Source organism: Pelophylax lessonae (assembly GCF_965119305.1).
Source record: "Pelophylax lessonae genome assembly, chromosome: 11".
NCBI classification, from domain to species: Eukaryota; Metazoa; Chordata; class Amphibia; order Anura; family Ranidae; genus Pelophylax; species Pelophylax lessonae.
Window position 1 is genome coordinate 195,908,514 of NC_138778.1, and position 15,541 is coordinate 195,924,054.

At 42.6% G+C, this 15,541-nt stretch overlaps 1 protein-coding gene across 1 annotated transcript in view; it reads left to right on the top strand.

Moving 5' to 3' along the window:
* LOC309567551 (cadherin-like protein 26) overlaps positions 1–15,541 on the top strand; it is a gene marked incomplete at its 5' end in the record, with an annotated part of 147,713 nt that overhangs the window by 66,503 nt on the left and 65,669 nt on the right. The window contains 3 exons of the mRNA XM_082272935.1: positions 5,816–5,965; positions 9,739–9,883; positions 12,489–12,655. Of these exons, the coding sequence (XP_082129061.1) occupies positions 5,816–5,965; positions 9,739–9,883; positions 12,489–12,655 (462 nt within the window). The remainder of the gene's footprint in view (positions 1–5,815; positions 5,966–9,738; positions 9,884–12,488; positions 12,656–15,541) is intronic.

Consider the following 15,541-nt stretch of genomic DNA (forward strand, 5'->3'; position numbering starts at 1 on the left):
TTAACCCCTTCCCTGCCAGTGTCATTATTACAGTAACAGTGCATATTTTTAGCACTGATTACTGTAGTAATGTCACTGCTACCCCCAAAAGTGTAAAAAATGTCAGTTAGGGGTCCGATCTGTCCGCCACAATGTTGCAGTCCCGCTAAAAATCGCAGATCGCCGCTATTACTAGTAAAAAAATAAAACGATAAAAATGACATAAATCTTTCCCGTAGTTAGTAGACGCAATAACTTCTGCACAAACCAATCAAAATACACTAATTGCGATTTTTTTTTTTTTACCAAAAATATGTAGCAGAAAACAAATTGGCCTAAAATGTTAAAACATTTTAATTTTTACATTTTTTTTTTGAGAATGTTATATTCTCAAAAGGGAAAAGGGAAAGGGAAAATATGTTTTTTTTTTCAGAATTGTCGCTCTTTTTTGATTTATAGCGCAAAAAATAAAAAATCGCACAGGTAATTAAATACCACCAAAAGAAAGCTCTATTTGTGCAAAAAAAGGACATCAATTTTATTTGGGTACAGAGTTGCACAACCGTACAATTGTCCGTTAAAATAACGTAGTGCCGAATTGCAAAAAATATGGCCTGGTCATTAAGGGGGAAAATCTTCTGGTCCAGAAGTGGTTAATTGAGCTTGTGCAGAGTTTAATGTCAGTGAAAAACTTGTCTAAGACAAATTGATCTGCCATTCCCTCTATGGCTTAGCTAAAAATCGCTGAAGGAGGAGTGATAAGTAGCAGCAAACAGGAACGTAATGATCTAGCACCACTTTGACCTGTAGCTGCGATAAATTGCTTCTTAGCAACAAATCACCAGGAACTATAGTGATTACTAGAACTAGCGATTTGAACCACTGGCATTAGAGATTTGTAGCAGCCAATGATCGCAGCTACAAAATTGCCAGTCAGCCTGACATGGTCCTTAAGCTAGAGCTGCATTAGCAATTCGTAGCAGCTTTATCACACAACTAAAATATTAGTGATTATTTGCTTGTAGTAGCAATCATGCACAAACAAGTGGAGCATCGTGCAATCCTGAGAGACTAGGGCTGAACTCTGGCCAAAAGCAAAAATGAATATCCTATTAACAGATAAACAAAAGCAGTGTCTGCTGTCACCTTTAATTTAGAGATTTCCCTACAGTATTTTTTTCTGCAGCTTGATGTCCTCAGTCTCATAGCTATCCAACTCTTTTACTCTGAGCCCAGATTATTCTGGACCTGTTCAAGTGTGTGACTAGACCGTGAAAAAAGAAGCAGCACAATGATAAGCTCATCTCTAGATCATTCTTCTCTTTCCTCCCATCAGCATGCTTCTTCGTCCCTGAACTGAAGTCTCCTTCTGCTTCTTCCCCTCACATACCAGCTCTGCTATACAAGGACAGCAATGTGCTAATACCTGACCACATTCAGGCTTGCACTTCAAAATACATGTAGATATGCAGAGGCATAACTAGAACCTTGAGGGCCCTGATGCAAGAAACCATGAAGGGCCCCCCAGACCCCTGGCCGGGGCCCTTCCCTTCAAGGCCGGGGCTCTTCCCACTGATCCTGGGGCCCTTTACTCTCATTGCAAGGCCCTTTATTATGGTCCAGCAGCGGGACTCTTTCACAAGTTCTGCAGTGAGCCCTCTTCCTGCCATTTTGGGGCCTCCCCACAGTGGTGGAATGCCCAAAAAAATGCACTGACGACACTGGCAGGAAGGGGTTAACATCAGAGGTGATTAAAGGGTTAGTGTGTCCCTAGGGGGTGCCTACTAACAGTGGGGGGGGGGGGGTTGTACTGATTGGGGGAAGACAGAGATCAGAAACACAAGATCTCCATCTTGTGCCCTTGCAGAACAACGATCTGCCTTGTTTACATAGGCAGATCTTCGTTCTGCCTCTCTCAGGGATGATCGGGGGTGGCCTGCGGACATTGGGTCTGCCCGACCCACTGATTGACATCCCTGCTAGCCAATCACGGTGCGTTTGTGCCTCCAGCAGTGCGATGGCCCCATCTAGTGGCTATTGAACAAAACGATGTACAGGTACATCGTTTCGCGCATCAGCGCCACTTTGCCGCAGTAAATACACGGCGGACGGCGGTTGACAAGTGGTTAAGGTATTAGTTTGTGTTTACCTATTGATGTATCACACATGGGTATCCCTCATAATCTGTGAAAAACAAAAATATTAATGACAAAAGTTAACATCTTGGTACTAAAGATCGCATACAAAGAGCCGTTGGCATTGATAGGGGCTTTATAGGATTTTTCTATAGTAAAACTTGTTCTGAACATGAAGTACTGTAGATTCCCACACTATGAATGGGTTGTATGGTTAATTACAAGGAATGGGACATCAACAAAATGGTATCAGGACAATATCCCCCCGGATATTATCCCCCGGGACAATATCCCCCGAAAAACATACCCCTGGACATAATCCCCCAGGGACAACATCCCCCCAGATAATATCCCCCCGGGACAACATCCCCCGGGCAATATCCCCCGGAAAACATCCCTCTGGACATAGGGTTAGGGTTAGAGGGGGATATTGTCTAGGTTGATATTGTCCAGGGAGGATATTGTCCGGGGGGATGTTGTCCAGGGGGGATATTGTCCAGGGGGATGTTGTCCAGGGGGGATATTGTCCAGGGGGCTATTGTCTGGGGGGATATTGTCCAGGGGGCTATTGTCCAGGGAGGATATTGTCCGGGGGGATGTTGTCCAGGGAGGATATTGTCCAGGGGGATATTGTCCAGGGGGATATTGTCCGTGGGGATATTGTCCAGGGGGATGTTGTCCAGGGGGGATATTGTCCAGGGGGATATTGTCCAGGGGGATATTGTCCAGGGAGGATATTGTCCGGGGGGATATTGTCCAGGGGGGATATTGTCTGGGGGGGATGTTGTCCAGGGGGGATATTGTCCGGGGGGATATTGTCCAGGGGGGATATTGTCCGGGGGGATGTTGTCCAGGGGGGATATTGTCCGGGGGGATGTTGTCCAGGAGGGATATTGTCCGGGGGGATGTTGTCCAGGGGGGATATTGTCCGGGGGGATGTTGTCCAGGGGGGATATTGTCAGGGGGGATATTGTCCGGGGGGATGTTGTCCAGGGGGGATATTGTCCGGGGGGATATTGTCCGGGGGGGATGTTGTCCAGGGGGGATATTGTCCAGGGGGATATTGTCCAGGGGGATATTGTCTGGGGGGATATTGTCCTAGAATCCAACAAAATTACACACATGCTTTGTAGATAAATGCTCCTGGAAGAAAGTCAAAAAATACTGTCATATGCACACTAACCCATGATTACAGCCATGTGCCATGATCCTTAGGTACAGAGTACTGGAACTGCACAAACATACTTACAATTAATAGATGGTATGATGGATATTCATATTCTGTGCTGACACACCTCAAAACAGCCTACAGCTTTGTAGCTAACACCTGTTGCCTGTTGTAAATCACCTTTCATGCGGTTTCACTTGATCCTAAATGTAAAACCAAAAGAAAACTAAGCATGCTAAACTTTACTACCTTGTTACATACAATATATCTTAAGTTTGAAGGGCTAATTCCATTCTCCCTCCCCTCATCTTTATTCTGTTAAAATGTTAATTGCTGCTTTTGTGTTTGTGCAAACATCAATTATTTTTACAGTTGATATATTCTAGTTATACTAGCAATGTACCATATTTGGCAGTAAATGGATATAAAAAAACACACATACCTGTTCTGCAATATAAAAAGTATATAAAAAAAAAAGAAACATTTTCTTTTTTTTTTATATATATACAAAAGAAAGATGCAAGGTCATCTGTAAAAACAAACTAATAAACAAAATTGTAGACCTTTGCTGTGTGAGATTTACAGGCACGTCACTGGGAGCTCACTGGCTAGGTTAGTGATAAGCAATTTTGTAATTATGAGCTGGTGTAAAACAAATATGATCCGCGGTTTGGGTTCACTTCACTACCGCTGAGACCATCAGTACAGGCAGTGGGTATTTAATATCTTCGTTGACAAAGAAGTGACAAAGTACCCTTGAAGAAGTCACCACCTGCAGTTTGGCAAGAATTTTTATTTTTTTTCGGTGCAGGCTTCAGGCTTTTTATTTATATAATTCAGCATTTCGACATGAAGGGGCTGGGTCAAAGAAAAAAAAAACAATGTTGCTTGTAGTGCAATAACACGGGTATTTAGAGTATGTTGCTCAAACCCACACATGCCGTACACCTAAAAATCCAAACTAATTTTCTGGGTGATATGAATTCATAGTTAAAAGAACCCATGCCAGAATATACCCATCTGTCTCTGATCTGGGTTGGAACGAATGTGGTCAAAGGGGAACATTCCTCCACATACGGTGGGATTCTCCATTGTTATTGCCCTTTTGGTCTACTGTTCGTAAACACATATTGAATAGTCTTGGTATTAAGTGTCCTGCCTAACAGAAGCACTTTTTGCTCCAAATCCCCCCATTCCTCTCTCCCACTGTAAATGTAGTGCTCTACCTCACCTACTCAGCGCAGCAAAACTCCTTATATTAATCTATGGAAAGAGCCTGTGTGTCCCGGGGGAGCAGGGCTGGATTATGAAGGTGACGGAGATCATGGAGGCAGAGGAATAGATTGCCACCAGCAGGGGGACTCGAGAACGCTTTGACTCTATCTGGGCCTCATGGTGGAATCATGTATTTATCTCGGCCCCAGTTTCCTCTAGTTTGGATGTTGCCTTACCAGCCTTGACAGATCCTACATTTAGGCCACTTGCCCAGGCGAACCAGAACTAGAACCAACTACCCTAATCTTGCAATGATTCATCAGCCAATGAACCAGGTGTGACAGCCGATTTTTAGATGCCTGGTATTAATGTCCTATATGTTTCTTACCTACTGCAATATTGTGCTCAGTTTCCTATGCAAGCCATCCCTCCCCCCAGAGTTTGAGGGGATTGTCCACTTAGATCTAAAATCTGGGACAGGGGAGGGCTTGCAATGGTTATACTGTAATGGCTTACATTGCTACCTTTATCAGTGTTTATTAGTAATGTGATCTACTTTTCCCCACTTTTTACCCATTTCTTATTTTAGGTTTTGGATTGCCTAAAATGTAAAATAAAGATTATATATATATATATATATATATATATATATATATATATAAACTGCGGGAATATATTCTAAGGGCAGATTCAGTTTTTTTCTTGCAGTATGTTAATGCACATGTGTTAGCAAGGGTTATAGCACGCATTACGTGCATTTCATTAAAGCAGCTCATTCGCTATGAATGGGCTGCAAACATACCACAAAATATGTTGTACTGTGCTGAGTTGTCTAAGAAGGGTCATGCAGGTTTTTTCAAACAGTAAATGCTTTGTGATGGGCTGGAATGCATTCTGTGCCACTGTACAAAGCATTGGGGTGCCATTCATAATGAATGGCACCACGCAGAGGTGGCGTGTTATGTGCTGTATTAAACGCACTCTAACCCAATGCATTGCCACAACACACAAGTGTGAATGGGCTCTAAAGCAGCTATAAAAAGTATTAAACATTTAACAAAAAAGGTATGATATCTAGTGAATAAATGTCATACATTTGTGTCTCAGATCTGTCTACTACAGAAAAAAAAAAAAAGTACACAGAGTAATGACATTATGAATATAATCTTGCTTGACTTGGATTTTGGTTAATGGGCCCTGCCGCCCCCAGGCTGTACTGGGGAGTTGCATATGCCTTGTGGGCAAGCTTGGCAAGTGCAGATTAATTATGGCATTTTACTTCTGCCTTTGCTTAAATCTTGTGATTGGTATCTGGCAGGTGCAGTTGGAGGAAGGTTTTCAGCTGCAGTACAAGCTGCAGGGGAAAGGAGTAGACGAAGATCCCAAAGGCCTTTTCCACATTAACGAAGACACTGGATCAATTTACGTTCATCAGAAAATTGACTATGAAACCACCCCTCTGTTTCAGGTAAGTTATTTATTTCTATAAGGTGGGGAAAAGAACATCATAATAGGTTTTTTGTTTTTAAGTTTGGATTTCATGGTTAAAGGGTTTCCTGTTAAGTCCTCATGCACACAAGGTGTTTGCCCATCTCTCCTAGACACCTTACCTCCTGCCAGCAGCGTTTTGGCAGAAGAAAAAATGCTTGATGCTTGTAAATGTTTTTGGTCAAGTGCTTGAGGGTCAATTCATTTCAGTGGCCAGAATAAATGATTCTGCCCAATTAAATTATTTTATTCTGGCTACTGAAATAAATTAATGCTCAAGTGCTTAAGGCACTTTGCGTTAGCACATGTGCAAATACATATACACGTGTCAATCATTTTTTTTTCTGCCAAAATGCTGCTGCCTCTAGACGCTCTGGCAGTGTTTTTTTCTGCCTCTTAACCTCCCTGGCGGTATGATTATGTCAGGAATTACATACCAAAAGCGGTACAATTGTTTTCATGGAAATTTGGCGTTATGTATTATAGGCCTACAATTCTTAGTAATTACTGACTTAAACCTGACCAAAACAAGACTCTAGTAGACATCCCAGATGTGATAAATTTGAAACACAAACACGTGAATTATAATCGAATCAATAATATTATTTTATTATTTAATATATAATATATATAATAAAATTATATTATTGATTAGATTATAATTCATGCATTATATATTATATATATATGTGTGTATATATATATATATATATATATAATATATAACGCATGAATTATAATTGAATCAACAATATAATTTTATATATATATATATATGTGTGTGTGTGTGTGCATATATATATATATATATATAATACAAAATGTGTTTTGTGTTTTGTGCAACATCTTTTTTTTTCTTTTTTTTTGAATTTCCCTCCCTAGTTCCGCTCCCATGCAGCATTGCTGCTGCAGGGAACGGAACTAGGAAGTGATCAGACCGACGGAGGGACGGAGGAGTGGCGGGACTCTCGGCTGGCGATCTCAGCAATGAGAGATCATCGTTGGATCGCCAGGATAAGGTAAGAGAACACCGCTGCGCTCTCTGCAATCCACCCCGAGCGTGACTCTGGGTTACCGCTCCTGATATGAAAAACCAACCCCGAGTCACGCTCGGGATTACCGCCTAGGAGGTTAAGGCCCCTTTCACAAATGCGGACCGTTCAGATCCGCCTGTCAGTTTTTCAGGCGGATCTAAACGGATGCCCAATGCATCTCTATGGGGCAACGGATGTCAGCGGAGACATGTCTGCTGACATCCGATCTGATCTTGTCCGTCAAATCCGGACGGATAAAAAACCCTATTTTCAATCCGTCTGGTGGATTACATGAGAACGGACAGGCGGTCCGTTCTCATCCAATTCCCCCATAGGGGACAGCGGGGATCTGACACCTCCATCTCCCCACACAGAGCGGAGACGGAGTTGTCAACTGCCTGCTCAACGGGGATTGGCGGATTGATCCCCCGCTGAGGAGAACGGCTCAGTCAACGGAACGGAGCCCTGAGAAAGGGACCTAAGCGCTTTGCACATGGACACATAGGAGGAGATTTACAAACTGGTGCACACAAAATCTAGTACAGCTGTGCAAAGTAACCAATCAGCTTCTAACTTCGGCTTATTCAATTGAGCTTTGACAATAAAACCTAGATGCTGATTTGTAAACCTCTAGTGTGCACAAGGTCAAATTCTTGTACCCGAGACAGCAGTAACAGGGGTTTCAAACTTTCCCCTCTCTACATAAAAAAGTGTTAAGTCCCCATCAGAGATATTTTCTCTCATGTCCTATTCTGGTGATACAACAGTATTTATGGGTGGGCAAGTTTATACCTATTAAAATAAATGGGCTGTAAGACTACAGAATGTACGCTATACACAAGAGTTGGCTTATTTGGTGATGGGAGATCATCTACAGAAAAAAACGTTAAAGTAAAATTCAATCCCAACACTAAAAATGTTCCCTCCGCTCTCCTCCCACCTATAATACCTATCCCGTGTAAACAGCATTAGTATACTTAGTTTTATTTTAACTCGGTCCAGTCATGTGATCCTGCAGCTCCGGTGTTCCGTGAGAATTACCTACCCCGTGAGAAAAACCTACCCTGGCAGTGCGCATGCTCACAGCCCCTAGTGCGCATGCGCACTAGTCTGAAATGATGACTGGTCCGTGGAAAAAACCTACCATCGCGGCGGGTACATTAAAACAGCTGTACTGCAATATGAGTAAGCTCCACTCCTTGCCCTGTCACTTCCCTGATCTTGTCTACTAAATATAAAAGCGGCTGGCGGCTCCGTGATTTATGTTGTCATACAGCCGCCGCCGGTTTTATATTTAGTAGACAAGACCAGGGAAGTGTCAGGGATAGCAGTGGAGATCACATGATATTTCTGGCGAGCTGTTTTAATGTAATTCCGCGGCGTTACAGACACTTTCGTACACCGGAAGTGACGAGGGTAGGTTTTTCTCACGGGTAGGTAATTCTCACGGAACACCGGCTCCTATGTCATGGGAATTCCAGGGGCTGTGCCATCACCCAAAGACTCCCATGGCACAGCTGCTGTTGGTGCTCCTGCCTCCTCCGTGCAGCTGATGCTCATGGACACAGGAGAGACCAGCTGCAGGATCACGTGATCAGACCAGAGCAGCCACAAAAAAATAAATAAGATAAGAATATAGATGTTAATCCAGGATAGGCAGGAGGAGCGAGCAGAAATGTTAGTGTTACGCATGAATTCTATTTTAAAGATTGCTTTAACTAGATCCTTCTTCCCATTGCAACGAAAGTGAAGCCTAGTACACACGCAACGATTATCGGCCGACTGATCGTCTGTCTTTTGTCCAGAGTGGCGTTTTGTTGGTTGGAATGTGCCTAGACTGCACGCGAATTTTCTCGCCCAACAAAATTCTACTTCTGAAGTGATGTCATGTGTTGGTTTGCTTTCTTTGTGTTCTTTCTTCTCTGAGCATGAGCATGCCCAGTCTTGCTCATTAGATGTTTCCCTGCCGAAATCTGTACTGACTGCACGAAAATCGGCCGTGTTTGACGGCGGACAAAAATTTTATAGCCTGCACACCAGATTTTTTTCGGCCGAAAAGTCGGAGTCGGTTGTCGGAAGCATCATACTAACAAGCCGAAAATCGGCAGATCAGTCGTCGGACGTAAATTCCCAGCCGATTCTCGACGCGTGTGTACGAGGCTTTAGAATCACTTTGAATGTGGCACAGTGCAGAACATCAGGCAGATGTACATGCAGCCAAGACTGATCAAACATCCACCTGGATTATCTCCCAACTGGTGGGTCTATAAATACAAACACACTCAAATTGGCAGAGCATGCTGGTTTATGCTCTGGAGAATGACAGCATTTTACATGAATCTTGAAAACGTGGAACCTTTATCTGATTGTCAAAAGGTTCAAGAAGAGAATGGATAAAACCACAGGTGAAAGATAATAGTTTTTAAGAACATGTGCACAGGAGCTACTACCAGCATTTTGTTTTTTGCCACGCTCAGCACCGGCTGTACTTTTTTGCTTCGTATGAAGAAAATATCACGCGGATATAAGTTTTACCACCCCAATTAAAAACGATCATCTTTCTAACAGATAATTGCTCGCAACTTTCCATCTGGTGTAGTCTCTGTTCTCGACAGCTGCCACGGTATACCTCACCACTGCTACTGCCTTTGACAAGCTTGCTTAAACTGTGCTGCCTGCCAAAGTTCTCTGCAACTTTTACTTTTTTGTTTACATGCAGTGGAAGTTCAACGCCATCAACAAAACTTCCAGGAAAGTGGGTACAAGACTCGGCATTCATCTGAAGATCCTGGACATTAATGATAATGCCCCAGAGTTCAAAAACAAGACTTTTTACGTCTCTGTTGATGAAAGCGCTGTGCAAGGTACAGTATGGATAGAAGACTCGATGTACCATCTGCTCGCTGCTGTCGGGTCAGCTCATTTGCTCTCCTCGGCTTGCTGCTAATTGCACAGCTAGGCACAAATTGCTATCTGATGTAATGGTAATAAACTGTGCCTGTCAGGACTATACATCAGCTTATTTGCTCTTGGAAAAAAAAAGGTCTTTATGTTTTTCTAATAGCAGTGAGTAAATAAACACCTAGGTTTCAATGTCTAAATATTAAATAAAAAGACACATTTTTAACTGTATGGGGCATATTTATCAAATATTAATATGTTTATATTTTCCTAGTAGATGTTTCTAGTGGACAAAATGGATTTCAATAGAAAAAAAATAGGATAACATAAAAGTACAACACAAATCATATCTTCAGATGATGTACTGTTTTAATTCCTATCTCAAAAAAATGCATCCTATAAGGTGGTATAGCTCCTGTAAAAGGACTGTTAGATTGTTAGATACATATCTTAAAGTAAAACTATAAGCAAATTTCTTTCCATTTTGGAAAAGTAAGGGATGCATTGGGGAGATTTATTTTCACTTCTGCTCCCATAGCCAAAACTGGAAGTGAAAGGAAATCCATGCAAAGGGAATCCCTTGTGCCCCCCCCCCCCCCCAAAGGTCACCAGAACTCCATTAGAAGGTTTCCCTTCTATTACTTTTCTAGGAACAACCCAAAATTTGGGATTTTTTTTTTACTTTGCTTTCAATGATAATGGTAAACGGGACAAATAGAGAGGGCAAATCTCCCTAACAAGGGAACAGAATGCAAAAAAAACCTAATAGCTGTTCTAATCCATACTTTAAAGGGAGCAAAGTCAATTTAAATGGAGCAGATAGTAAGCTTCAGCACTATGTGAAGCTTGTTAGAAGCCTGCTAGCAGCTGACAGCACTCCCTGAAAAGCACTCAACAAAAACACATCAATTGCCTTGCAGCGTGCTAAAAATAATGAAGGGAGCCAAGATTCTTTTTGGCCCATGGATATGCATTTCGGGACCATTGAAATTGTATGCATTTGCTCAACATAACACACATAAACACAAAAAACTTGCAAATCAATGTGTATTTGAGCACACATGCACAGCATACAGATGAACCTGCAGATCTGGAAATTAAGTTGCATGTCCAGGATATATGACCATTCCCAGTGCCATCTTAAGAGCATTAAACGTCCCCCGGGCAATGCAGTGCACTGGGGCCCTGCCTACACAATCAGCCACGAGAATAACAATTCAAATTATCGATAAGGCTATATTTATTGGTACAACAGTGCAAGCCTAATGACAGCTTCCGAGTTTGGAGGCTGAGGCCTGTGAACACACGCACACGGATGGGAGTCAGACTCGACTGTCTTGTGTGTGCCTGTTCCCCTGGAGGCGGACAGGCATTCCTGCAGTTGTGGGCTCCCTCTCCACGACCCAAGTGGCCTGACAGGCTCTTGCCACCTAAGCTTGGCAGTGGGATGCACAGGGGAATTGGGTCTAATGCTTGGCTGGGTCGCTGGGCAAGGGGGGCCCCGGGCAACTGCTCAGCGTGTTAATGGCCTTGACCATTCCTATGATAATACATGGCAAAACAAGGGGGTGCATGTGGAAACAACCATAAACTTAGTAGCTTTCTTGCATATTTCTGGAACTTTAGATTTATAATCTGTGTAATAACCGTCCGGAGAAGGAGGAGGGTTGGGTAAAGGGGTGCCGTAAAGCTTAGTACCTTTTTGGTAGGATGTGATCTGAGGATCTAGCAAGTTAGATAGTAAGGACTCGAGATCCAGAGATTGTCCTGCGGTTTGCAGCCGCACCACTAGGCAGGGGCAAGATATCAAGATGTAAAACATGATAAGTAACCAAAAGCTATACTTGTAATATGTAATTTCCCATTGATATTTCAAGGCAGAATTATTGTCAATAACAGAATGAGCATTGTTCAGGTTAAACTGTATGGATGGTTTTGTTTCTGCTTCTATAACCTTGTAGGAAATGCTAGTAGCAACAAAAACATTATAGTAAGAATCATAAGTGGCCATTCTCATTTACAATACAACACAAGCAATGACTTTTAGATCCTTTGGCAATTTGTCTCTAGTTCTCTGTATAGCATTCTAATAGCAAAAATGCTGGTTATCATAAAAGTAGGTGGAAGAAATAATTAACCACTATGAGCTGACAGTATTAACTGCAATAAGAAGATAAAGAACCCAATAGTAAAAGCAGAATTCCTGTACTTGCTTGCACAGCATGTATAAAATTAACTATTTACCAAACAAATCCTTTTCAGAGCCTTTTTAAATTCATTAAGTCTTGAGGAAAATCCGGTGTATAAAAGTACAACTAGGGGGCTAAATATTCATTCTTTCATCTGCATATAGAATATATTTATGTTCAGAAAATATCCAGTGGCCATTTTAATATTAATCTTTTCCTCATACAGAGCATGGCTGTGGAATTTCACAGTTAGGCATAAAAGAGAAGGCAGCAGAATGAATAGTCATTAGTGACACTGATGGCCTTGTGTGTCTGCTGGTTTTGGTCCGGAGGACTGGTATGTTTTTTTCTTCATAACAAAGCGATTTGTCTGCTTCAGGTAATACAGTCTTCACATTGCTGGCTTACGACAAGGATGATGAAAACAGTCCCAACTCACTGGTTAGCTATTTTATCCTGTCTCAGACGCCTGCCGACCCGAATGCTGAGTTCACCATAGAGGAAGAGAAGGGGTTCATCTCATTCAAGGGTTGTCTAAATTATGAGGTATGGCACCACAGATGCAGATTGCCAATTCACAGCACTGCCGAACAGTTTATTATTATTGACCATTCTTCCAGAAGCGCATTTGTGAGGTCAGGCACTGATGATAGGGAGAGGGCCTGGCTCTTAAGCTGGATACACACTATCCAACTTTTGTGGTTAGATTTCCTTCAGATGTACCTTTGCTATGTAGTGCAAGGGCCTGCCAGATTGCATACAAATTGAAAGTGTTTAGGTTTGACCTCATATTATCTGGTTTTGGTAAGTCTAAAGGAAAAAGTCTTCAGAAAATCTTATAGTGTGTAAGGCCCATTAGTCTCTGCTCTAATTCATCCCAAAGGTGTTCTATCGGGTTGAGGTCAGGACTCTGTGCAGGCCAGTCAAGTTCCTCCACCCCAAACTAACTATCTTTACGGTTATGGTTTGGGGTTGTTTTTCAGGGGTTGGGCTTGGCCCCTTAGTTTCAGTGAAGGGAACTCTTAAGCTGTCAGCATACCAAACATTTTGGACAATTTCATGCTCCCAACTTCGTGGGAACAGTTTGGGGATGGGCCCTTCCTGTTCCAATATGACTGCGCACCAGTGCACAAAGCAAAGTCCATTAAGACATGGATGAGCGAGTTTGGGGTGGAGGAACTTGACTGGCCTGCACAAAGTCCTCACCTCAACCAGATAGAATACCATTGGGATGAATTAGAGCAGAGACTGCGAGCCAGGCTTTCTCGTCCAACATTAGTGCCCGACCTAACAAATGCACTTCTGGAAGAATGGTCAAACATTCCTATAGATACACTCCTAAACCTTGTGGACAGCCTTCCCATAAGAGTTGAAGCTGTTATAGCTGCAAAGGGTGGGCCAACTCATTACTGAACTCTACGGACTAAGAATGGAATGCCATTAAAGTTCATTTGCGTGTAAAGGCAGGCATCCCAATACTTTTGACAATATAGTGTAGTGTTTTTTAGAGAGTTTGCAACAGCAGTCTACTCTTGTGAATGGCATAGCAGACAAAATCTGGAATACATACTGTGAGAGGAGGGGCCCTTTCTGTGTCTCTATAGTTAAAAAAAGTCACAAACACCTCCACACAGGCTAACCTTTGAAGCAAAAGTTTAATTTAGCAGCATTACCTGCTTTTATAAGGCCAAGTATTGTCAACCTAGACCAGGGGTCTACACATTTTCTGAACAAAGGGCCAGTTTAATGTCCGTGAGACTTTTGGTGGGCCAGACTGAGGCTAACAGAAGTGGAAATTTTCCTGGCATCAATGAAAGTAAACATCACCACATTTGGGATTGGTGGGAGGAATAGTGCCCCATTGTTGCTATCAGTGAGAGGAATAGTGCCACATTATTGGTGTCATTGGGAGGAATAGTGCCCCATTGTTGGTGTCATTGGGAGGAATAGTGCCCCATTGTTGGTGTCGGTGTCGGTGGGAGACATGGTGCACCATTGTTGGTGTCAGTTGTCAGAATAGTGTCTCATATCAATGGAAGGAATATGCCTCAAGGGCCAGATAAAGGCAAGCAAAGGTCCACATCTGGCCCATGGACCACAGTTTGGAGACCCCTGGCCTAGACAATCAGTTGTCAAAATGGCTGTATACCTCTCTAAGGTGAAGTAAGAGTAGACACCACAAGTCACCTCACGTTACCTTGATAGCTAGAAATACTTCTGAGCCAGGTTTGACTTTTTAACAATACTTTTTATTTTCCATCATGCCTACACCTTGCATAAATAAAAAAATGTCCGCATTAGCAGCGCTCTTATAGAAGAAATACACCTTCTGCGTCTTTAAGAGTCCTTAACAACTCCTAATGGGTGTCAGTGATGGTAAGCGTTTATAAGAGTGAAGTCAAATAGAAATCCACTGGACCCGTCACCACACCTAGTGAGACCTCTCCCTTAGGTAATAAAAATTCACCAGAGCTCAGATATGGCATGCCTTTGTTTAATCATTTATAGGAACGTGAAGCTTCCTCTCTGCCAACACACCTCCTCTCACCACATTGGCTCCCGGATAAAGACAGATGGACTCATAGCGTAATCCAGTAAACATTTATTAGCATAAAAAACAGACCCCCCCCCCCCCAGTTACAATGCACGTACACAAAACATTAGAAGATAAAGCGTGTCAAGAAGAGATACACATATAGTGTGTGTCGAGCTCACCGCTGATGTCCGCTCACGGCTTGCTTCTTGCTGCTCTTGGGGCTCCCGGGAGAGACACACACAATCGGTCAAGGTAGCTGCGTGATCACGATCTGAGACGTTTCGTCATCACAACTTCGTCTGAGGGAGTGGTCACCCCGTAAGGCTCCTGCTTTTAGACAGCAGTCTTATTAGCTTCAATCCATATACAGGACTATCAGCAATCAACAAATAATATATATAAATAAAACAATCCTCATATCCAGTATACCAGGGGTGTCCAATCTATGGCCTTCCAGCTGTTCAGGAACTACAATTCCCATTATGCCTAGTTATGTGTGTGTGAATGTCAGAGACTTACAATGCCTCATGGGGCGCGTAGTTCCGCAACAGCTGGAGGGCCATAGTTTGGACACCCCTGCACTACATGATACTAAATAATTGAATGGAATTGGGTATATGATCTCCCAACCCACCCTTTACCACATTCCACTACACAATCCACTCCTTCCGGGCCATATACTCCGAAAGGGGCGCATCCCATATAAAGGTCTAATATATATGTGTAATTAAGCTTCCTGCATTCCAAGTCCTCTCGTCAGAGTGACTTCCAACGTATCATGCATTGAATATGAGACCCATAACATTATACTTCAACATAGACAGACTAAGGATACATGTGATCAATAATAAAAAACCCCAAAAAAATCACATGTATATCTCAGATAAAAGATTATA